Below are 25,816 nucleotides of genomic sequence, written 5' to 3' on the forward strand. Positions count from 1 at the left end.
TTTTTTACCCTTGAGGCCCCTACATTTGGCAAATAATGATCATTCTGCACAAAACCCCCAATTTAGAATGGTCCACTGGGTTAAATATGGACAGGCCCATCCGGCATTTACCATCCATTTCTGTATGGGGGCAGATGACAGCCACCATGTGAGGCTGTGTCAGGTCGTGTGGTACTAACCAGACTCTCTCAGGCCTAGTTAACAATGGGTCACGTCTGGGTCCGTTCCACACCAACACAAAGAACATATTCAGTCCACTCGGCCCTCCCTCCTTATCATTATGTAATATGGAGGAATGAGGACTCACATCCACATGACTTCCAATCAGAATCCGGACAGAATGCCTAGATACCATTTCCTGTCCAGTATAAATGGGCTCTTTTAGTTTCTTACATTGGAATCTGTTGTTTCAGGAACACATGGTTGGTCATAAGGATTGTAAATGTAAATTGTTATGTGAGAAGTACCTTGGTAATATAAGATTAGCATTTTTCATGCTTTGTTAAAAACAATCACATTCATTCTTTGGGATAAACCAGAACTACTCTACTCTGTTTATTGTTTACCATATATCCTGATTCCTAGTCACCTTACCCATATACATATACCTTATCCCCTATACCACAGGAGGTTGGTGGTACCTTCATTGGGAAGGGCGGGCTGGTGGTAATGGCTGGAGCAGAAACAGTGGAATAGTATCAAATACATCAAACACACGGTTTCCATATATTTGATGACATTCCATTTGCACTGTTCCAGCCATTATTATGAGCCATCCTGCCCTCAGCAGCCTCCACATATATCTACCTCTATCGATCCAGTATCCCTTCCAATTAGTGGAAAAAATATCAGAATTGGATTGCCTGTGTTAACACAGCCTGGACCCCCTTCCCGTATGTGAGATCTGTGCTGTGAGATATCACACATGGATGGAGATTGAGATGTCCTTGAGGTCTTTGCATGGCGAGTTCAAATTGCAAGATGTTAACACTGTTTATGCCCACTGTAAAACCTAATATACAGTCCAAGTAAATACTGTTAATGCTTCCAAAGATATCAAATATTAGATTAAAACTCTGGGAACCTTGACTGTTCTGGTAATGGCTCAACTGTTCTTTTCTGTTGATTCAAGATAATGCCTTCACAAAGTAAACACTTAATCAAGACCCCCCCCATTAGCGTATTGAGAGATCCCAGCAGTTAGAACACAGTAAAACAACCATGGGGAAAACCTTTGGGTTTTCCCCATGATCCTTTGAGCAACTACACCGACCTCTTTGTGTTAGTGTGATGTGTCTCCCTCTTGTGACTTTATGATCAAGCAAATATAATTTGAGACAATAGGAAAGAACAAAACTAAATCACTGCGTAAGGTAATACTATTTATTATATAACTCATCAGAAACAACATGATTGGACTCCATCAATGAATGAAAAACAAATAATTCTCCAACAATTGTAACTGGCCCAAATTCCCAATACATCCTACTGGTCTAAAATATCATGGCCCGGCGCCCCACATATCTGACCTTTATGATCGGACTATAGCAAGGCACATTATGGTGGCAGCCTTATAAAAACTTTTTTTTTTTAATGTGCTCATACTTTTAATTAAGTGATTAAGGCAAAATTGTACTTCAATAATTTCCCATTATAAAAGGTGTCAGGCATTTTCTAAGTATGTAGACACTTTTTAATCCAAGCATGTCATATCATACTCCTTCATTGGTATTGTTGATTAAAAATAACATTAATACAGTAATATGAAAAACAAAAGATGTTCAGAAGAGATGACATATAGCCTTAAATGAACCTCAATGTTACACTACTTGGATGGTTTACAAATGTACTAACAGGTGAAAAAACTAAACATGAACTATATACACACATGGGAGTTAAACCCTTGACCTCTCCAAAGCTCAGATGGTATTGCACCATTGGAGTGGGCAGTGGGATAAGTTAAAAGGCAAAAGTAGCTAAAGAATACATGTACCAAACGCTACTCTGCAATTATCGTTTTAACGGAGTCAAGATTACATTACCAGAATTAATACATTTTGGGGGAATTAAGATTAAAGTGGGCAAAGAAATAAAGGGGAAGAAATAGGTAAGCTATGACTGAATTACAGTACATTTGAAAGATAGTGTCTTCCTAAAACAAGGCAGTAACTAAGCCATGTCGTGACAGCAGTCATAGGAGCTGCAGACATTAGTTTAGACCAGCAGGGGACTTGTTAGCTGTTCAATCATCCCTCTCTCACAGCAGCTTGACTGGAGTTAGCCAGGGTTTCCAAGACCTGGGTGCATGGAACATGATAACAAGCATAGGTCCGTACAAGAGTTCCAGCAGGTTATGTATGATGGAGTATCAGAAGGTCATGGATAGAGGTGTAAAGACCTTTCACTTCTCCAGAGTCTCCCACCATTCTCTCTTTCCCTCTCTCAGTTCCCACCAGCCTGTGTCTCGTCTGTGGCCTCCGATGCTTTCTTTAACTGTAACATTGCAAGTAAGAAAATCTGTTCTCCCATCTTTCAAAACAAAAACACTGTGACAACCGTTCTAGTAACCAGCTCAGCTAAAACCCATTCAAACACAGTGAAAAAGTGAGAAAAGACTAACTATACAAACAATTTAAAATAAATATCAGCAACAATGACCATGACAAACATCTCTACAGCACAAATCTTTTCATATCTCCCATGTTCACCCATTCAAATCTGTCCTGACCTTTGACCTCTTGGAGGCTTAACTCCTTACCCCTGACTGTGTGTGGATCACATTACATACCCTCAAAACACCAAAGGAATGGAAACCATAAATGCCAAATCAATACCAGCATGAATTTAGAAATGTGTCACAAATAACATTATATAGGCTACAATGACAATATCTACCCCTTAATTAGTACTTTGGTCTTCCCTGAAAAATATTTGCGGCCCAGCATTAACAGAGATAGCAGGGGAGTTAGTATTTTTTTTTCCTTTTTCATCAAATGAACCATATGGTGTTTGAATGGCCAAAGACTGGTTAAATGGAGGGTGTGAAGCAGTACAAGAGTTGAGACGGTGATGTATTTAAGAAAAAGGGAGAAAATGTGCAAATAAGTGAGGGTTATTCATAAAAGCCAACATGCATCATTTCAAAGTGATGACGCATTGTTGAACTGTAGAGTCAACAGTAGCTATTGATCATGAGCCAAGTTGGTTTCGAAGTTGGGCTTCTCTTGAAATAAATTGCTCAGGTGGTAAGTAAGCTAACAAGTATGTGAGTGTGTATGTGATGTACTGTAAATGTGTGTCTCCGCCATGGGGGGTTATTGAGCTTTTGTGGGTGTGGGAAGAGGGGGAGCAGACGAGCTAGTAGGGATGACTCCAGTGGCGAGCAGTACGATGATGAGGATTATGACGAGGACGATGACCACTATCACCACCCACAGCTTCATGTTCTTCCACCAGTAGGAACGAGCCACCTTCTGAGACGTGTGCTTGAAGTTCTGAGCCTGAGGGAGAGATGGGATATGCTAACAAAAATCATACCATTTGCATTGTTTTGCAGTAACCAATGCTTTGCAAACTGTGTGTGTGTGTGTGTATAATGCATTTTGTTTTACTGTAAAGTGTATTGCGAATTTTAAATGAAAGTTTGATTTGATTTAATTGGATTTAAACTGAAGTACACTACACAAACCCAAACTGTGGGTCACAAACTCTAAGTCCATAGACTACTTTAAATCCAATTATGGATACCTAATTTGGATTAACTATGAAATATATATATTTTTAAACAGTAGAGGAGCACACAAGAGGGGAAGAACAGTGTTGTAGGACTGACCCCAGCCTGCAGGTCCTCTGACTTGCCCATCAGGTCGTCCAGCCTCTCACCCCGGGCCAGGATCCGGTCCACGTTCTGGGTCATTATGTCCTTCACCCCATCCACCTGAGATTGCAGGGTCTTCACCTTGTCCTGCTCCACCACCTCACCCTTCTCCTGGAGAAAAACAGAGACAGACAGTGATAGAACATGAGAGAAAGAAAGTAATAGAACACAAGAGAGAGAAAGAGCATGAGAGAGAGTGAGAGAGGTCAATGAGGATAATACACTTCTGCACATGTTTTTGGAAACTGGTAAGATCTGCGTGAGTTCATTTGTATTCTCTTACAAAAGCTTTATCGAAAATCAATTTACAACAGTAGGCAGGGGACACTGTGGAGCAGTTTTACACCTGTATGTGCTGTAACTTTAGGTCATAACTGCCTTTTAATGATGACGTAAGACCTGCACACAAAAAAACAGGTGTAATCATTGGTCCAAAACGTTTTGCAACGGCAACAGTTTACTCCAAATGGAGAACGTTTTGCAACGAAAACGAGAGTTTCTATTGGACAAATTCAAATCCATTTGCTTCCGTTTGGAATACACCCAACGATCCAAGTCAGAATCAGGAACATATGCATCTTTCAACTAGGCCTATTTTATTGCCAGGAGGTGTACATGAAAGAAAAGCCCCTGTAACTGCATTGCCAGGAGGCGTATATGAAAGAAAGGCCCCTGTAACTGTTCATCACTCCCCATGTTTTTTTATTTGCATAGTAGTAATTTCCGTTCATATTTTAGACAGCTTGCTGTGTGAACTTTGACACCTTGAAGTGTAAAAGATGCTGTAAGGCGTTGAAGTGTTATGCCAATACTACACGTACAGTGGGATAAAAAAGTATTTAGTCAGCCAGCAATTGTGCAAGTTCTCCCACTTAAAAAGATGAGAGGCCTGTAATTTTCATCATTGGTACACTTCAACTATAACAGACAAAATGAGGGGGAAAAAAAATCCAGAAAATCACATTGTAGGATTTTTAATGAATTTATTTGCAAATTATGGTGGAAAATAATTTATTTGTTCAATAACAAAAGTTTCTCAATACTTTGTTATATACCCTTTGTTGGCAATGACAGAGGTCAAACGTTTTCTGTAAGTCTTCACAAGGTTTTCACACACTGTTGCTGGTGTGAAGACAATTTTGGCCCATTCCTCCATGCAGATCTCCTCTAGAGCAGTGATGTTTTGGGGCTGTTGCTGGGCAACACGGACTTTCAACTCCCTCCAAAGATCTTCTATGGGGTTGAGATCTGGAGACTGGCTAGGCCACTCCAGGACTTTGAAATGCTTCTTACGAAGCCAGTCCTTCATTGCCCGGGCAGAGTGTTTGGGATCATTGTCATGCTGAAAGACCCAGCCACGTTTAATCTCCAATGCCCTTGCTGATGGAAGGAGGTTTTCACTCAAAATCTCACGATACATTGCCCCATTCATTCTTTCCTTTACACGGATCAGTCGTCCTGGTCCCTTTGCAGAAAAACAGCCCCAAAGCATGATGTTTCCACCCCCATGCTTCACAGTAGGTATGGTGTTCTTTGGATGCAACTCAGCATTCTTTGTCCTCCAAACACGACGAGTTGAGTTTACCAAAAAGTTATATTTTGGTTTCATCTGACCATATGACATTCTCCCAATCTTCTTCTGGATCATCCAAATGCTCTCTAGCAAATTTCAGACGGGCCTGGACATGTACTGGCTTAAGCAGGGGGACACATCTGGCACTGCAGGATTTGAGTCCCTGGTGGCGTAGTGTGTTACTGATGGTAGGCTTTGTTACTTTGGTCCCAGCTCTCTGCAGGTCATTCACTTGTTTGTAGGTGACCAGATACTTATTTTCCACCATAATTTGCAAATAAATTCATTAAAAATCCTACAATGTGATTTTCTGGATTTTATTCTTCTAATTTTGTCTGTGTACCTATGATGAAAATTACAGGCCTCTCTCATCTTTTTAAGTGGGAGAACTTGCACAATTGATGGCTGACTAAATACTTTTTTGCCCCACTATATGTGAGAGAAGGGGGGGGGTGGTTGTTGCACATTTCTTCCAAACCCCGTGAGCCCTCTGGCTCACAAACACAAGAATCTCTTCTTTCTTTCTTTCTTTCTTTCTTTCCACTCGGTGAGTCTCCTCGCTCTCTCCTTCACAACCTGCTCTCTCCCGGCACAGGGCTCTGCCTGCATGAGGCATACTGAATGGCAGACTGCTATCAAATGACAAGTCCCATTGGGAGCGAAACATTACATACGAACAAAGGAAGTTCAGTGATGATAGAGACACTAGTAGGCTACATACAGTATTACACAGAATCTTACTCAAATATACGTGAGAAGCAAGCCCTTTTGAAGCTCGTTGAACATCTCATTATAAAATCATGGGCATTAATATGGAGTTGGTCACCCCTTTGCTGCTATAACAGCCTCCACTCTTCTGGGAAGGCTTTCCACTAGATGTTGGAGCATTGGTGCGGGGACTTGCTTCCATTCAACCACAAGAGCATTATAAAGGTCGCACACTGATGTTGGGCAATTAGGCCTGGTTCGCAGTTTGTATGTGGAGATTGCATGGCTGTGTGCTCGATTTTATACACCTGCCAGCAACCGGTGTGGCTGAAATAGCCGAATCCACTGATTTGGAGTGGTGTCCACATACACTATATATTCAAAAGTATGTCTGTCTGCTTTGATAGAGAATGTACATCCAACAGATAATCCCTTCGCTAACATAAATGAGGAAATTATTCAGATGAATTATGGATCTTAGGTCAGTAAATAAGTGCCAGTCTGTGCTATCATGCCAAACATGTTTGACAATTACAGCAACAAACAGATCTGGGACCAGGGCAAGCTATAGATAATAATGATGTTTGACAGCAAACTAGGTCCAGTTTCCTTTCTCAGATAACCTTCACTAAATTAATCCCAGTCTGGTCAGAGGTTGCCATCAAATCATAGTAAATCTGTTTCAGAGAGTAGCTCATGTGTACATGAACCTGAACGAACAGTTGTTAATCTGGGATAACTACTGTGAACTAAGAATAAATTAATTTTTGTGTGAGAGTATAGGCTTGAACAGGGCTGAAGAATGTTCTGTTCCATTGAACCTCTATCATAGATTGCGCTAAAATGTACTTCTAAATGCCAAGTCATTTCCCTAACATGTTGGTCAATAACATTGTAGCCTATCAGGTTTTAATTTCCCAACCATCACCAAAAATTGTGTTTTAAAATACATCTCAGGGACGTTGTGGATTTATGGAGCTACTGTAAAACATTGATGTTGAGCCTATCGAGTGGTCCGTCTACAATGTACCCTTCACGACCATACAGCCCTGGCAACTAACACAGTAAAAGTACCTACCAACTTCCTAAACTTCGGCCAAGATTAGACCGTTTGACTTTTCCCACATTTTGTTAAGTTACAGCCTTATTCTAAAATGGATTAAATAGTCCCCCCCCCTAATTAATCTACACACACAATACCCCAAAAGCAAAAACAGGTTTAGACATTTTAGCAAATATATATATAAAATAAAAAAACTGAAATATCACATTTACATACGTATTCAGACCTTTTACTCAGTACTTTGTTGAAGCAGCTTTGGCAGCGATTACAGCATTGAGTCATCTTGGGTATCTCCCAGTCCCTGCTACTGAAAAACATCCCCACAGCATGATGCTGCCACCAGTATGCTTCACAGTAGGGATGGTGCCATGTTTCCTCCAGACATGCCGCTTGACATTCAGGCCAAAGAGTTCAATCTTGGTTTCATCAGACCAGAGAATCTTATTTCTCATGGTCTGAGTCCTTTAGGTGCTTTTGGGCAAACTCCAAGTGGGCTGTCATTTGCCTTTTACTGAGGAGTGGCTTCCGTCTGGCCACTCTACCATAAAGGCCTGATTGATGGAGTGCTGCAGAGATAGTGGTCTTTCTGGAAGTTCTCCCATCTCCACAGAGGAACTCTGGAGCACTGTCAGAGTGACCCTCGTGTTCTTGGCCATCTCCCTGACCAAGGCCCTTCTTCCCTGATTGCTCAGTTTGGCCGGGCGGCCAGCTGTCGGAAGAGTCTTGGTAGTTCCAAACGTGTTCCATTTCTGAATGCTAGAGGCCACTGTGTTCTTGGGGACCTTCAATGCTGCAGAAATGTTTTGGTACCCTTCCCCAGAGCTGTGCCTCGACACAATCCAGACTCTGAGATCTCCTTCAACCTCGTGGCTTGGTTTTTGCTCTGACATGCACTGTCAACTGTGGAAACTTATATAGACAGGTGTGTGTCTTTTCAATTAAATTGACCACAGGTGGAATCCAATCAAGTTGTAGAAACATCTCAAGGAGGATCAATGGAAAGAAGGTGCACCTTAGCTCAATTTCTAGTCTCATAGCAAAGGGTCTGATGGTATTTCTGTTTTATATTTTAAATTGATTTGCAAACATTTCAAAAAAACTTTTCACTTTGTCATTATGGGGTATTGTGTGTAGATTTTAGAATAAGGCTATAATGTAACAACAATCAAGAGCTATGATGAAACTGGCTCTCATGAGGACCGTCACAGGAAAGGAAGACCCAAAGTTACCGCTGCTGCAGAGGATAAGGTCATTAGATTTAACTACATCTCAGATTGCAGCCCAAATAAATGCTTCAAAGAGTTCAAGTAAGAGACAACTCAAAATTAACTGTTCAGAGGAGATGCCCTGTGTGAATCAGGCCTTCATGGTTGAATTGCTGCAAAGAAACCACTACTAAAGGACACCAATAATAAGAAGAGACTTGCTTGGGCCAAGAAACACGAGCAATGGACATTAGACTGGTGATAATCTGTCTTTGGTCTGATGAGTCCAAATATGAGATTTTTGGTTCCAACTGCTGTGTCTTTGTGAGACGCAGAGTAGGTGAACAGATTATCTCCAAATGTGTGGTTCCCACAGTGAAGCCTGGAGGTGTGATTGTGCTTTGCTGGTGACACGGATTTATTTAGAATTCAAGGCACATTAACCAGCATGGCTACCACAGCATTCTGCAGCGATACGCCATCCCATCTGGTTTGCACTTAGTGGGACTATCATTTGTTTTTCAACAGGACAATGACCCAACACACCTCCAGGCTGTGTAAGGCTATTTTACCAAGAAGGAGAGTGATGGAGTGCTACATCAGATGACCTGGCCTCCACAATCCCCCGACCTCAACCCAATTGAGATGGTTTGGGATGAGTCGGACCGCGGAGTGAAGGAGAAGCATCCAATAAATGCTCAGCATATGTGGGAACTCCTTCAAGACTTCTGGAAAAGCATTCCAGGTGAAACTGGTTGAGTGAATGCCAAGAGTGTGCAAAGCTGTCATCAAGGCAAAGAGTGGCTACTTTGAAGAATCTAAAATATATTTGGATTTGTTTAACCCTTTTTTGGTTACTACATAATTCCATGTGTTATTTCATAGTGGAGGTCTTCAATATAATTCTACAATGTTGAAAATAGTTCAAATAAAGAAACACCCTTGAATGAGTAGGTGTGTCCAAACTTTTGACTGGTACTGCATATTTGACATTTGTATCTTAAAGCTTAATTGAGGAATAATCCATTGAAGTTCGAACATTTGTGAAATTTTGGTCTTACCCAGACATTCTCTAAAGCTGAGATCCGCGATAGGCGCAACAGCGCCACCCCAAGCGCATTTGTTATTGTTTTGAGGGAATGAGCATTCAGCATCATGGTAAAATATGAAATGTGTACTCTGATGTTCTGTTATAGGTGCAATGATGTCCGACGGGAAAAAAAACAGTGTTTGTTGTTTGAACTAGCATCTTTGTTGTTGTCATATCGCAAACGGACGTGGCAGTTTCAACGCTATGAATTCCAGATCTAATGTTTCATCTGTAGGTGCTACAAAGCAAAAGTTGTAATTTGAATCGTTATTGCTTGCTCTGTAATAGGAGTAGTATTTCATTTCAATAACAATTGTCTTACATTAATTTATGAATACAGAATAATATACACGCAAATATTGTTGAACATAATAAATTGATCTATGGGCATATCAAAGATCCAGTGGGATCTCTGCTAGTTTTAAGGTTATGGCCCATTTTATACAGAGAAATTGGCATAGTAAGCAATGTAACCAATCACAGCACTTCTTTTACTTGTACCATTGCACACCCTGCAAATAACCAGCAGAGAGCTAGCATTTTGAATCCATTTATACATTCACTATGTTGGTAATGCTTACAAATTGGACCATAACCCTAAAAGTAGCAGAAATACCACTCAGGAACTTTGATATGCCTGTAGAGTATATTATGTTAAACAATATGTAGAACATTTGCAAAATCATATTTTGTCCATGAATATACTTTCAATATACTACTAATATTACAGAGTCAGCGGTAAAGCTTCATATGACACACATTTTCGCTTTGTAGCACCTACAGACGAAAGATTATGTAGTCTTAAAGGGTAAAGCCAAAATGTCACAAATATACCTCTTCAATTTATTATTTTTTCAATTATGCTTTAAGATACAAATGTCAAATATGTCAACAATCTTTCCTCCAAAGGACCCTTCTATGGATTATATTTAATGGAAATACAACCAAAAGAAAATGTTCCTTTTAGGAATCATCCCTTTAGTCAATTGTACACTGAACAAAAATATAAATGCAACATGCAAAAATTTCAAATATTTTACTTGAGTTACAGCTCATATAAAGAAAATCAGTCAATTTCACATGACTGGGAATACAGATATGCATCTGTTGGTCACACATACCTTAAAAAAAGGGTAATGGATCAGAAAGCCAGTCAGTATCTGGTGTGACCACCATTTGCCTCATGCTGCCCGACACATCTCCTTCGCATAGAGTTGATCGGGTTGTTGATTGTGGCCTGTGGAATGTTGTCTCACTCTTCTTCAATGGCTGTGCGAAGATGCTGGATATTGACGGGAAACGGAACACGCTGTCGTACACGTTGATCCAGAGCACCCCAAACATGCTCAATGGGTGACATATCTGGTGAGTATGCAGGCCATGGAAAAACTGGAACATTTTCAGCTTCCAGGAATTGTGTACAGATCCTTGTGACATGGGGCCGTGCATGAAACATGCTGAAACATGAGGTGATGGCGGCAGTTGAATGGCACGACAATGGGCCTCAGGATCTGGTCACTGTGTCTCTGCGCATTCAAATTGCCATTGATAAAATGCAATTGTGTTCGTTGTCCATAGCTTATGCCTGCCCATACCATAACCCCACTTCCAACATGGGACACTCTGCTCACAACGTTGACATCAACAAACCGCTCGCCCACACAACGGCATACATGCTGCCATCTGCCATCTGCCTGGTACAGATGAAACCAGGATTCATCTGTGAAGAGTACACTTCTCCAGTGTGCCAGTGGCCATCAAAGGTGAGAATTTGCCCACTGAAGTCGGTTAGGATGCCCAACTGCAGTCAAGACCCTGGTGAGGACGATGAAACAGTTTGACAGTTTGTGCATAAATTCTTTGGTTGTGCAAACCCACAGTTTCATTAGCTGTCCAGGTGGCTAGTCTCAGACGATCCCACAGGTGAAGAAGCCGGATGTGCAGGTCCTGGGCTGGCATGGTTACATGTGGTCTGCGGTTGTGAGAACAGTTGGATGTACTGCCAAATTTTCTAAAACGACATTGGAAGTGGCTTATGGTAGAAAAATGAACATTCAATTCTCTGGCAACAGCTCTGGTGGACATTCCTGCAGTCAACATGTCAATTGCACGCTCTCTCAAAACATGAGACATCTGTGGCATTGTGTTATTATTGTTATTCCCAGCACAAGCTGCACCTGTGTAATGATCATCATGTTTAATCAGCTTCTTGATATGCCACACCTGTCAGGTGGATGGATTATCTTGGCAAAGGAGAAATGCTCACTAACAACGATGTAAACAAATGTCTGCACATTATAAGAGAAATAAGCTTTTGTGCACATGGAATATTTCTGAGGTCTTTTATTTCATCTCATGAAACCGACACTTTACATGTTGTGTTTATATTTTTGTTCAGTAAACTTCAAGACTTTATTACATCCTCTCCTGAGGAGGAAGCACAGTACAGTATTCCACAGTAAGTTCATACGGGGTTTTCCAGTATTCTCCCGTAGAGCCCATAAAGAGTAAGGTGTAGTATTTGAGTTAGCCTTGTATATTTGACTATCATATCCTTCAAATTTACACAGTTGAAGCTTCATGCTGAGGTTGTCTTTGAGGTGTTAACTAATTCGTTTTTGTAATATTGTCCAAGATATTGTTTCAAGCTTTATTGTTATTTTTATTGTTGTCTAATAAATAGATTTGGCTACATTGAAGTGTGTTTATCAAATCAAACTATACTACCCAAAAGTAACAACTGTTGCGCAGGCGCCAGTAGAGAAATGTAAAATTTCAACACTTTGGTCCATTTCCTCAAAAACGACATTGCCACGACATCTTGGTCAGAAAGAATTTGCAGTGAGGTCAAAACAGAACCTTTTCATTACATAATATGAAGCCCAAACAGGAGACGAAATTATCAACCTGATACATTTAGATTCTCAAGTGAGAAGGGTAGACTGTGCGTACTCGACTGAGACGGGTTATAACGCTGTAATGTTTTGTTTTCTATACAAAGCAAAATATTTCAAGCACATCAGAAAATAACGATTTTTCCAGCACCTACCATATCATTAGACATGTTGTTGGAAAATGGAGTCCTTTGCCACCCGAGCGATAACTTATTTGATCCTGATGCATCAAATGTGTCGAACTTTTGTATTGAGTTTGTGGTCCCCGTTCAACAGCCGATTACGTTACCTACTTCCTGGGTTGATGTTTTTTCCCTCAAAGTGAATCGCTTCGCTTTGACCCTGCTCGAATGTTTCGCTTCCACTTGCATCCTCGTGAGGGCGTAAAACGCGGCCTTCTAATGTACACCTGCCGCAAGTAAGAAAAAGTAGACCCAACTCAGGATAATGTCGTTGATGCTGGTTGACCCACACACTTTCACATCAGCATTCTTGATAATAGTTATGTGTTCATATGCTGGGGCCTGGAGATTACAGTAAAGAACATTTTCCTTTTTACCTGCAATTTATCTGTGTGCATGCACTGTAGAACATACAGCAGCAGGTGGATTGACATCTCACCCCTATCAGCTGTCATGCCCATAGGGGGCACAGGGGTACGTGCCCCATCAGATTTGTCCTGTTTCAAAAAATAAATAAAATATACATTTTTGCTTGTTTCTCTCAGGGTTTGGAACCAAAATATTTTTGGGTTTTGTTCCACTGTTTCAACTAGCAAAATAAAGTTCTGAACTGGTTTCCAAACCCCCCAAAAGTACTGGTTTATATATATATCCTTCCTTTCTGTTCATTTTGTAACTTGTGAAATCAACAGTTTTTACATTTAGTTCATTAAATTACTTCACCAGTCAGTGAGGATAAAGCAGGCAAGCTAGTTGTTTACATGCATAAACAAAAATGTTGTAGGTGTGGAGAGAGTGAGTGTTGAGAAGAAAGCTTGAAGCTCTGGGCATCTTGTTATGACATGCATTAAATGAATTAGTCAGTGGAGGAAAAAGTACTAAATTGCCATACTTGAGTAAAAGTAAAGATACCTTAGAAAATGACTCAAGTAAAAGTGAGTTACCCAGTAAAATAGTACTTGAGTAAAAGTCTAAAAGTATTTGGTTTTAAATATACTTAAGGATCAAAAGTAAATATAATTGCTAAAATGTACTTATGTATCAAAAGTAAAAGTATAAACCATTTCAAATTCCTTATATTAATCAAATCAGATGACATCATTTTTTTATTGCCGGATAGCCAGGGGCACACTCCAACATTCAGACATCATTTACAAACAAAGCATTTGTGTTTAGTGAGTCTGCCAGATCAGAGGCAGTAGGGACGACCAGGGATGTTCTCTTGATAAATGTGTAAATTGGACCATTTTCCTGTCAAAATGAAATTAGTACTTTTGGGTGTCAGGAAAAATGTATGGAGTAATAAGTACATTATTTTCTTCGGGAATGTAGTGAAGTAAAAGTTGGCAAAAATATGAATAGTAAGGTAAAGTACAAATACCCCCCCAAAAAACGACTTAAGTAGTACTTTAAAGTATTTTTGCTTAAGTACTTTACACCACTGATTACAGTGCATTCGGATAAGTATTCAGACCCCTTCACTTTTTCCAGATTTTGTTACGTTACAGCCTTATGGATTAAATAATTCCCCCCCCTAATCAAACGACACACAATACCCCATAATGACAGAGAAAAAAAATGATTTGAATTTTTTTAGCAAATGTATAAAAATACTAAACTGAAACATCACATTTACATAAGTATTCAAACATTTTACTCAGTACTTTGTTGAAGCACCTTTGGAAGCTATTACGGCCTCGATTCTTCTTGGGTATGACATTACAAGCTTGGCACACCTGTATTTGGGGAGTTTCTCTCATTCTTCTCTGCAGATCCTCTCAAGCTCTGTCAGGTTGGATGGGGAGCGACGCTGCACCGCTATTTTCGATTGGGTTCAAGTCCGGGCTCTGGCTCACTCAGAGACTTGTCCTGAAGCCACTCCTCCTTTACTCCATAAATTTTTCCCTCGATCCTGACTAGTCTCCCAGTCCCTGCCGCTGAAAAACATCCGCACAACATGATGCTGCAAGCACCATGCTTCACCGTAGGGATGGTGCCAGGTTTCCTCCAGACGTGCCACTTAGCATTCAGACCAAATAGTTCAATCTTGGCTTCATCAGACCAGAGAATCTTGTTTCTCATAGTCTGTGAGTCCTTTAAGTGCCTAACTAGCATTGAAAAAGTTATTCCATTCTTCTCTAGCTAATAAAAAATCTCTCCCTATCTTCTGAATCAAGCGTAAATGTAATGTCAGTGGCCTATGCTTCAGAGGGGGGAGGGGCAGGTAGCCTAAACACATACAGGCATAGATTTTCAGCTTGCAGGCAGAGACTGGAATACATTTTTGAGTGAGGGCTTTGCAAAGGCGGTTTGTTTGCCTGGAATGTAAAATACAATTATTAACGGTTTCCCATGCTTTTAAAATAAAGGCTATTTTCCGGAACAGTATGGATCACTTTCTTTCAAGGTTCTATTTCTGTTCCTTGAATTAAACATTTCTTTATTTTTCAGATTTTCAGTTCTGTTCCCTGAACCGGCTTCAAACCCTGGTTTCTCTGTAATACTACGAGCCACCTAGAAATTGTATGATATTAGCTTTAGCTAGCCTAGATTGGGAACCTATCTCCCAACTAGCTACCAAGGAGCTATTTCAGGTTATCAATCAAGTTAGAGTAGCTAGCTTGTCTAACTATATTAGATGGCAAGGTTGGTATATTTCAGAAAAGTAAGCAATTACTAAATGTACTTAATAAGACTCACATTCCTTTCAATCTTTTACCCAGATTTTTAGCAGATGCAGAGAAGCATATTTAGTCAAAATAAAACAAAACACCAGTCAGGATACAGACAGCTCAAGAGGTATGCTTAGACATGCAGGTACATTTACATAAATATATATATATATATATTTTTTACATACAATTAAGCATAATGGTTATGGCTTTAGATTGCAGTTAAACACGGTTTCAGGTGTATGAAAAAAGCTAAACTCTCCAATTTACAGACGGAGGGCCTAGCCCTCTGGACCACCCCCCAGTTATGCTCACATATTTGTGCCCCCTCTGATTTTCTGGGGTGCATGACTCCCCTCTTAATATCCCAGTGATAAAGATGGATGTTGTCTAACAGGATGGATCTCACATGCTGAGATGGGCTACTATATCTGACGGCGGTTCAGACAAGCGTTTAGGTCGACAGTCTTGTGCTGCTACTGGTAGGCTGTTTGCTGTAAGCTTTTGATGCTTACAGACAAGTGTCAAGCTAAATCTCCTCATACAGCACGTTATGTGATACCCCGTTAATGCTGAGTGGGTCTATGGAAAGCAATTATTGCATTTACATTTGTCATTTAGCAGAGGCTCTTATCTAGAGTGATTTATAGTAGTCGCATGCATACATTTTTGCAGTGAACTTTGTCATTATCTGCTTTTAAATTCCAAATGTAGTGGGTCAGTCAAGGTATGGAATGGGGTGTGCGATGCCCTGCATTCATCATTCCATATAGAATCATGTTGAATAGAGTTTGAGGCAGTGTAACATGTATACAAAATATTCTCAGACTATAACCTTGCAAACCTCCCTCTACAGCCAGCCATGTGTGCGTGATTGGACCCAGCCCAGTCACACCTGCTGTACCAGTCATGCTGATGCAGTATCACCCAGCCCATCTGCACTGCTAACCCTGACCAACCGGTTTTAACCATGTGTCTGCGTAACAAATGGCACTTTATTGCCTTAAGGCTCTGGTAAAAGGTAGTGCACTATGTAGGGAAAAGGGTGCCATTTGGGACACACCCTCTCTGTGACAAGGCTGCAGGGAGTTCGCTACAATCCAATGACGTCTGTTTACTGTAGAATAAGGTGCAGCATAAATAACCATTCGCTAAAAAAGGGCTACCCTGCAGTTTGCTTTTGTTTGTACACAGGAAACAGGTCATTTAGAAAACAAATGTTTTATTTGTTTTGGTATGTATGTACATTCCACCGTTGTGAGGAAGGCAGGAGTGAAGGATTTATATTATCTACACACAATAGACGTAGAGGGGGGGGACAGATTAAACAAAGTACAGGTAAATGTTTAAAACACTTAATAAAATAGATGAGTCATTTTAAAAAGGGCCACTTATTATACATTTGAGAAATAACATCTTTCACAGGCTCAAAATCTAAATGTGAGGGTGCCTTTGCTTGACATGAATGGCCCATAATTCCTCATATACATAGAAAAAGTGAAATTAAGCAGATTGAAGAGAAAAGGCAATAACTCTGTCCCATTGTCTATCCCTTTTCATTGACCTTGCTTGATGATGATATCCGACATGTCGTCCACCTTGATGAGCTCCAAATTCTGTTGAATGAAACAATGAATGAGTGAGTGCTGTGATGAACTCTTCCGTCACACTCAACAACAAAGTGATAACAGTTGATACCGATGACTATCTGAAATTAAAGACTAATTTCAAGTTTATTTGGCTGTGTTTACACAGGCAGCCCAATAATTGTATTTTTTTTGACCAATCAGATCAGCTCTGAAAAAGATCTGATATGAAAATCTCATGTGATTGGTCACGTGAAGACCAATTAGTGAATATCAGAATTGGGCTGCCTGTGTAAACGCAGCCTATTTAGCACAGCCAAGATCAATTCAAGTACACCATGATTCCTTCCACAAACCCTCAACTAATAAAACCTCTAAATATTTTGTTTGTTTGTTAATAATGTAGCTTTGTACAACTACATGTCATATGTCAACATAATAACCATGTCTAGAACCAAATTATTTTAGGAATGCTATGATGCTGGCAGTCAGAGGAGTAGCTACTCACCTTCTCATTGGCCAAGTGCAGCAGGGCGACGAACGCCAGGGGCACGGACAGGTTCTGAGCCATGTTGGGGGGCAAGCTTAAGTGACAGGAGAGGAAGGAGAAGACATGGGGTTTATTACATTATTTATCAGCACGCATGTCCCATCTACATCCATTTGAGCAAATGAATGTTTGGACCATCCAAAGGCCCTCAGTTGGCAGCAGTCTAAATAAATTATTCATGTCCATCTAGCTACTAGTTTAAGAAAAAAATAAGAAGCAAATCCACCACAATTTCCAAATTGTTCTCCAATGGCAGCTGAGAAAGAACACTAGAGCCATTTGAGAATGGGCCCAGTGCTGATATTAAGCCTGGGTACCTTTGACGCAGGGTCTGTGTGGTCTGGCTGAAGACCTTCTCCCCAGACACTTCTGAAGTCTCCACATTTTCAACCTCCTGCTGAGAACACAACACTGTTAATCACAAGGAAGCAGTCCTGGGTTCAAATACTTTTCAAAATAATTTCAAATACTTCATTTGAGCTTGATTGCGCTTGCCCGTTACAATGGTACCAATAGTAAAATGCAAACACTGCCCACCTGGCACTCCAGGCAGACTTAAGCAAACACTTAAAGTATTTGAACGATTTTAAATAGTATTTGAACCCAGGTCTGTAGGGAAGAGGCATTGAGAAAAAAACAAACAACAAAAAAACATTTGCAGACCACATAATACAATCAATGAGACCTGGGGGGAAAGAAACATGGAAAGACTTCAAATTAACCTTGGCTGGTTTTTCCAGACTGTCAGTCAGAAGATTCCACATGGTGTTCTTGAGCCTCTTCATGTCCATCTTCTTGGCTGTCTTGGCGTAGTTTATCTCAATCTTGTTCACCTGAAATGAAAAGTAAAGCTAGGCTTAACATTTAAAGGGATAATTCAGCCAATTTAGAAAACGAGATGTTGGTTCCCATGCCATGTAAGCAGTCTATGGACAAGATAAGACATCAAAACATGCTTTGGTCTTGTTTATCTGGCCACGGTCTTCAAATGCAAACTTTTCAAAAACACACTTGCTAAACATTGGCTTCCCCTTCCCTCCAGTCTTACCCTGTATGGCTCAGGCACCAGGTCATCCTCCCCATAGGTGGACACGTCGTCATGGTCTTGTGAGGAGGCGGGGTTACCATCCACAGAAGGCTGGGCGTCATCTGTACCCCCACTGAACCCTTCACCATCATCATCACTTTCACCACCCTTATATATATATATATATAGATTGATAGAGATGTAGAGAGAGATTACCCCATTATTTGAAGCAGCTACTAAACAATTGAGGGTCCAAAATGTGGCATTGATGAGGGATAAATAATGCTATTATAATGGCTACTTATTACAAAGGTGAAATAAAGGTATCCGAGGGAAATGAAACGTTGAAAAAGACCGTGTGAGATTGACAGTCGGATGGTTTCAGACCTGCAGTCCGGGGCAGAAGTTGGCTGTGTCATTGGCATTGTTGTAGTCGTAGTCTCCGATGCCTTCCCCCAGCTCTCCAGACAACCTCTTCTGACCCTCTTTACATAACTGACGTAGAACACACAAGTTAACTGACAGAGCACATCACATGTGTAAATGGCATCACAATTCTCACTTCTAATTAGTCAATGTTCACCACCAAGGTTCTACATTAAATGTGTCATTTTCCCCTTTTTGTGTGTGTGTGTGTGTGTAAGAACAGTGAGAGAAAGAGAAAATGAGTGAGGGGGATAGGTCAAAGGGGTAATAAATAGGGCAGAGAGAAGTGAGAGAAGGTGTGCGAATCAAAAATGTTAATAGTACAATGGACAACATTGTAGCAGCATATCAGTTCCAGTCAGCTACAGTGATGAGGGTCTGATTGTGGCTGCATATTGTTTTAAGCACACCACTGTCCCCCTGTATCGCCATAGACACGCGGGACAGGGTCAACTGGTGTGGGGTTACATTTATTTCTATGCGGTTTTTTCCATGCTGGTTGTTGGGATAAAGAGAGTAGAAGGGAGACCGTACTGTGCTGGCGGGCTTAAGGCTGAGTTGGGACAGGGTCTCAGGGGGGAACTGGAAGTCTGCAGCCAGAGTGTTCTTCTTGTTTCTTGTGCTGAGGGCTGACTTGGTGTTAGTGGTAGCGGCCTGGGAGAACAGAAAGGAACACAAGACAGAAGTGAGAGAACTGTTTGAGTCCATATATGAATGGTGGGAAAACTCCATCAGCAACTACAATCACACTTCCTCTGTTGCAGTGACTAACATGAAACTGCCTCACACATAGCCTGGGATTGTTAAGACACTTGACCCACGTATTAGCATCAAAACAAATGTACACAATTGTCACAATGGCAATGCCTCAGAAAACTGGCATTTAGTGAGTGATATTCTTGGGTACGGATCAAACAATGAGGATAAATTGAGAGGGATTGCATCAGCGAACTAGAGGGGCAACCAAGGGCTTACTCTAGTGGTGCGGAAGTAGGTGTCAAAGTTGACATCGTCATTAAAGTCGATTTCAAAGGCCTTCTTTGGCTTTCTCTTTCGACCCTCCTTCTCAGGCACGTTGTCCTCTAAACACACAGAGCGAGACAAGAGAGCAAGAAAGGAAGAATTAAGATATATTTAGAGGGCAATGCTGTTAAGGGAATATCCCAAACATAGGTAAACAACATATACAACATGGCTCTCTGTGTACAACCACCACTCACTTTTGTGCAGAGGTTTGAAGCGCCAGTAGCCAGGGCCTGCCCAGGTAGCCATGGTCCTGGGGCTGAAGTAGGAGTACTCTCTGGGCTGATCGGACAGCTGCAGACACATGGTGGCTATGTCCCCCTCTCCGATGGGAATCACATCCCTGTGAACAGTCATAACATCACAGAACCATGTTCAAATTTATTTGAGATTAATTATAAAAAGACAAAACATCAGTTATTTTTGTTCAGTCTAGACTTAATAAGAATGCCCCCATTTTTGTGTAAAATAACGAATGAACTTACTAACACATCATCAGTTCTGTAAGACAAATTACTTCTGCTCTGATAAGTAACTAAATTCTAAAGCTTTATGTCTGGACTGAAGTTCAAATCAAAGTTAAGTTAAAGTAGCTCATAGCCAGTTGTAGATCTGTTTCTATCCAGAGTCATCCTGACATCTAAACTGGATATAAAAGGGGCAACTTTTTTCCCTTCTTATAAATTAATGATATACACTGAGTGCACAAAACATTAGCAACACTTGCCCTTTTCATGACAGACTGACCAGGTGAAAGCTATGATCCATTATTGATGTCACTTGTTAAATCCACTTCAAATCAGTGTAGATGAAGGGGAGGAGACAGGTCAACAACAAAAAAAGTTCAGCCTTGAGACATGGATTGTGTGCCATTCAGAGGACAAAATATTTCAGTGCCTTTGAACGGGGTCAGTAGTAGGTTCCAGGCGCACTGGTTTGTGCCAAGAACGGCAAAGCTGTTTTCAAAGCAGTTTTCATGCTCAACAGTTTTCAGTGTGTATCAAGAATGGTCCCACCACCCCAAGGACATCCAGCCAACTTAACACAGCTGTGGGAAGTATTGGAGTCAACGTGGGCCAGCATCCCTGTGGAACGCTTTCAACACCTCGTAGAGTCCATGCCCCGATGAATTGAGGCTGGTCTGAGGGAGGGGGCTGCAACTCAATATTAGGAAGGTGTTCCTAATGCTTTGTACACCCAGTGTATACCCATTGACTCTTGAAGAACGTATCTTATAAATGCCTCATGAGCTAAGTTCAACGGTCATAGCCCATCAGAACATTAAATATACGCTCGTTTTACTCCAATGTCTGTAAACAAAATAGCCTCAAAACATGGTTAAAACAAATGTTTCTGGCCAGTCCCTGCATCCATAGCTCTCTCTATGAATTTGAGAGTGGTTACATTTCTCCAGCCTCATCCCTCAGCTTTTTGTTATCGTTTCAACTGCTGACAGACGCTTTACTGGGTCTGAGTGTTACTGTCATAAAAAAAATGTTTTAACACTCAGGAGATCATGGTAAAAACTCAAGACAGATCAAAGTCACTTCAAGCTACCTGACCAATTTAGAAATGTAATAACCCTTGGTGCCTCATGAAACATCCCTGGGATCCTCTACAGGGAGATACAAGCAGAGCACCAAAAAAATAAAAGTACTCAGTACATTACCCCTAGGTTGTTAACACCCTGTAAAAAAATAAAAAAATAAATATCCTCACCTTCCTCTCCCGGGCCCTCCAGCCTCACAGCGATCCTTGTGTTCCTTGGAGCCGTCGCCACCGTGTTCCTTGGAGCCGTCGCCACCATGGTCCCCCTGACCCTCCTCATAGTCGCCATCAAAATCATCCCCAAAGTCCTGACACTCCTCCTCGTCTGCCTCCGCGTTCACGTCAAACACGTGATCCCCCTGCTTTATCTTCTCCAGCATCTGGTTCACGGTCTGTATAGGACAAGAGTTTATATAGAGACTGTGGTTAAGATACTCTGAGGCTGTATAGCTACCGTTTCAAACTATACATCCAATCTGACCATCTGTATCATTCCCAAACAAAAATAAAGACGGCCGTGTTCCAAATGGCACCCTATTCCCTATATAGTGCACTACTTTTGACCAGTGCTCTATAGGCCTTGGTCAAAAGTGGTGCACCATATAGGGAAAAGGATGCCATTTGAGACACAGGCTGTGTATATTGGCAGTGTATATGTTGCTCTGACCTGGTCAGGGTTCCAGCTGGTGAAAGAGAAGTCTGCCAGGGAAGGGCAGATAGAGCTCTTCTCCTGGATCCGCTGGAGACCACCTGTCAATCACACAATCAACATCTTTACATGCTTGATACTATTATCGGAACATGTAGAACAACTGCCAATACCTTAGCTAACAGCATCACTCAATGATCAGTAGAACCAGATGTGTCTGCTAAAATCAAGAGATACTATGCGAGTCCATTAGGGGGTAATACACAACAAAAACAGCCCAGGGGCTGAATTTATCATGCATATAAGATTAGAAGTGCTGATGATATCAGGCTCCCCTTATTCATATCATATTATTTAAAAGGAAAAACTGATCCTAAATCAGTGTTACCTGTGAAGGGCGTTGCAGGGACGTGCTGCGGTGGAGGCTGGGAGTAAGCGGGCCTGGAGTGCAACAGGGTCATGTGGGAGGGAAAGAGGAGCTCACAGCGACTGTCCTCACTGAACAACACTGACAGGAAGACACCTGCCGTGCTGCTCTCATCGAAGGACGACGCCATGCGCTGGAACATGGGGTCCACCTGGAGTTGGAGGGACGATAACGAAGAGGGGGATAATATGTGTGAGTTTACCATGAATGAGCATTGTAGAAACTCACACAACCCAGGCTGGATCCATACGCTCAGGAAATATGATAATAAGGCCTCACATTAAATCAAGGCATTCCTAATCAATTCCACCTCTATTCAGTGTCTGGCTATCAGTCTCAAAGATTTCCAGGTGAATCCACAATGAACACAAGCGTAGCCTGGGTTGCATCCCAAAGGGCACCCTATTCTTTAAATAGTGCACTACTGTTGACCAGATCCTTCACAATATTACAGGTGTAGCATTTCGCTAGACCAGCAATATACAGTATGTGTATGTGAACAATCAAATGTGATATAGGGAAGAGGGTGCCATTTGGGACTCAAGCACCGTTTGGCTACCAGTCTCGAAGATTTCCAACTGAATACATAATGAACACAACACACACAGGCATAGCCTGATCCTTTAACCCAGGCCAGTCCTGGAGCAGGAAACCATCCCTTACCTCACACTTCATCTCAGACTCAGAGCTGTTGATGTTGCTCAGGTTCTGCTCCACAGTCTTCTTGGGAGGCCTCTTCTTCTTCACCACCTGCTTAGCAGCCAGCTCACCTTCAGCCCCCTCCTCCATCTCTCCTCCTGCCCCTGCTCCATGCTCTACACACAGACAGACAAGGTTCAAATAGAAGCTGTTGATCTTTTATTAAATTACAGAAAGTCAGTGTTGCACCCTATTCCCTATATAGTGCACTATCCTATGGACCCTGGATAAATGTAGTGCACTATAGGGGGAATAGTTTGTCATTTGGAAAAAACAGGACAGTTTATAGATGTTATAGTTAAGAGGTGATCACCTTCCCCAGGCTTGGTCTCAGCACCCAGTCCTCCCAGCACTCTGTAGGCATCAGCATGGACAGCATCCACTCTGACCGCGTAAATCTTAGTGCTGGCGTCCAAGGTACCCGCTGCCACCTTGGCAAGGACAGAGAGGAATAGTATGAGATGGTTACTCTCTCATATAGCCAACAGACGCTAGGCCAGTAAAGTTAAATGAATAGTCTATCATAAGCTTAATTATTTAAGGGGCGGCAGGGTAGCCTAGTGGTTAGTGTTGGACTAGTAACCGAAAGGTTGCAAGTTCAAATCCCTGAGCTGACAAGGTACAAATCTGTCGTTCTGCCCCTGAACAGGCAGTTAACCCACTGTTCCTAGGCCATCATTGAAAATAAGAATTTGTTCTTAACTGACTTGCCTAAAGGTAAAATAAAAATAAAATATTTTTTTTTGGAGTAGGCCTATAAAAACAATGACTATCTTAAGTGGTTGGGCTATAAGTGCATTTCTTCTCTCTCCATTACCAGATTATACTTTCATCTCCTCAACAGTAGCACAAATCTGAATTGTGTAAAGAGGAAATTCAAAGAAACAAATAAACAGAAACTACAACAATGGAATAATTAGTGTCTAAAGCCATACCTTGAAATTTGTGAGCTCAGAATCTTTCTGTTTGAGGATGTCAGCCATGTAGTCAATCAGGTGGAGACCAAAGGCATTCTTGGTGGTAATTTTCTACAAAAATAGAAGAAGGCTTTGTACATCTGAGATGCCAGTTTCTAATAACTTGCATGGTTGGAGATATGATGTAATAAGACATGAGGGAGAGCAACAACATTTCCTTGGGATGGATTCTGCCCCTCTTAGAAGTGGCTGTTAAAGATAGTAAATATGTGAATGGACATTCTGCTTACATTTTCAGTGGAAAGTTTGATGCAGGTGGAGTAATGCTCTGAGATCTGTGCATTTGACAGCTTAGGCACAGCGGCAGGGGTCCCGGTGGTGCTGAATACAAACACGGATTGTATCTTATACAAAGGTCTAACAAATCAATATGACACCTGTCAAGATCGAGTTAACTTGATTACTAGCAAAAAGAGGGTTTGGGGTGCCCTACCTATGAGAGGTAGATTCATTACATGAAGAGTCAGTGGCGGCTTGCAGATCAATGACACGAGATCTGCGCCTCTGACGCCGCTCCAGCTCATCATCGTTGCCCGGGAAAGATGCGAGGAGCGGTGTGCTGATGGCGGCAGGAGAGGCGCCCTTGTGCTTCAGGGACGGTGAGGCCCACTGACGCACCCGGGAGATGGGTGTGGAGGATGCGCTCATCGTGACTGTCCGGGGGAGAAACGGACACAGTGATGTACTTTCAGTTCTCTATTCCTCTCGGCTTCCAAAAGTGGCATGTAGACAAGTTATACTGTAACTAGCTACTGTTGCCATTATCTGTTAAATTCAACAGTTCGATGTAGGAACCTAGCTAACACTACCAATGCAAAGAAGGCTTGATTTGACCATCAAAGCAGTAATAACATTTTGTTGTTGGCAAGTAACCGTAGCTAGTTAGCAGGGCTGCAAGCAAAATCCAGCCTAGCTAGCTAATGTTAGCTAGATAGAGCAAGGTATGGTTTGTTATTGTTGTTACGGTTAGCAGCGATACCATCGTTAACTAACCAACGATGTAGCTTAAAGACATGACACGCTGGATTAGTTTGCAAAATTGCTATGGGTATCTGACATCAGTGAGTGAACTAGCTAACGTTAGCTAACTTGCTATCCTACAGAACATGTTTTAGCTTACGCTAGCTACGAATGCTGGATGAAAACAAAAAAGCTGTAGCTCGATTTCATACATTACCTCGATTATATCCAACGCTTCTGCAACAGTGAACGTATCTTTCTTTATATAAAGGTTAAACTGCCTAAATTAACATAAAGCGTGTTTTACTTTGTACTGATGCACTTTTCTTCCTGAGAACATTTGAATTTTTGCGCCGAACGGTTTACGTAACGACAGTATGCGTCACCACGTGGATTCAAGAACGTAAACACTCAACTCCGCCCATACCCACATTTTGGGCAGAGAGGTTTCTTGTGCATGCGGCGACCTACTGTGCTGGCATGTACGATCAATCATGAACTGCCCCTATACTACCATTCTGTACTACCATGAAAAAAAATTCAAAACCAAATAAATCCCTAACTTCTACCATACCCTCCCCCAACGCAATTAAACGTTATCTATATCATGCTGAAACACTCCACCCTTAGGATTGCTAAGCATGTCAACAACAATTTCTTTTTTTTGTACTTTGTTTATA

General features: G+C 41.4%; 1 protein-coding gene across 3 annotated transcripts; it reads right to left on the bottom strand.

The window, feature by feature from the left end:
- Positions 1 to 1,369: 1,369 nt before the first annotated feature.
- LOC115111787 (condensin complex subunit 2-like) lies at positions 1,370 to 25,504 on the bottom strand. 3 transcript variants are annotated; one of them, XM_065011682.1, is made up of 19 exons: positions 25,354 to 25,503; positions 24,610 to 24,829; positions 24,407 to 24,497; positions 24,135 to 24,227; positions 23,513 to 23,630; positions 23,164 to 23,315; positions 22,462 to 22,651; positions 22,092 to 22,174; positions 21,596 to 21,816; positions 20,074 to 20,219; positions 19,829 to 19,935; positions 19,388 to 19,507; positions 18,815 to 18,922; positions 18,449 to 18,595; positions 18,123 to 18,233; positions 17,718 to 17,797; positions 17,359 to 17,434; positions 3,833 to 3,988; positions 1,370 to 3,500 (listed from the first exon to the last, which is right to left on the bottom strand). In XM_065011682.1, exons 2-19 carry the CDS (start codon positions 24,822 to 24,824, stop codon positions 3,315 to 3,317), a joined length of 2,400 nt encoding a protein of 799 aa, XP_064867754.1. In that variant the 5' UTR covers positions 24,825 to 24,829; positions 25,354 to 25,503; the 3' UTR covers positions 1,370 to 3,314. The 3 variants fall into 3 exon arrangements, with proteins under 3 accessions (XP_064867754.1, XP_029494076.1, XP_029494077.1); XM_029638216.2 differs by lacking the exons at positions 1,370 to 3,500; positions 3,833 to 3,988 and adding an exon at positions 16,470 to 16,880 and having other exon boundaries at positions 25,354 to 25,504; XM_029638217.2 differs by lacking the exons at positions 1,370 to 3,500; positions 3,833 to 3,988 and adding an exon at positions 16,470 to 16,880 and having other exon boundaries at positions 17,718 to 17,794.
- Between the last annotated feature and the right edge of the window lie 312 nt (positions 25,505 to 25,816).

This window comes from Oncorhynchus nerka, linkage group LG27 (assembly GCF_034236695.1).
Source record: "Oncorhynchus nerka isolate Pitt River linkage group LG27, Oner_Uvic_2.0, whole genome shotgun sequence".
Classification (NCBI taxonomy): Eukaryota; Metazoa; Chordata; class Actinopteri; order Salmoniformes; family Salmonidae; genus Oncorhynchus; species Oncorhynchus nerka.

Excerpts from the sequence above, each read along its gene's own strand:
- LOC115111787 (XM_065011682.1), bottom strand. The coding sequence starts at position 24,824 with ATGAGCGCATCCTCCACACCCATCTCCCGGGTGCGTCAGTGGGCCTCA. Across the intron at positions 19,936-20,073 it reads CTTCAAACCTCTGCACAAAA|AGGACAACGTGCCTGAGAAG; the intron begins GTGAGTGGTGGT and ends CTGTGTGTTTAG. Across the intron at positions 17,798-18,122 it reads GTCTGGAAAAACCAGCCAAG|CAGGAGGTTGAAAATGTGGA; the intron begins GTTAATTTGAAG and ends TTGTGTTCTCAG.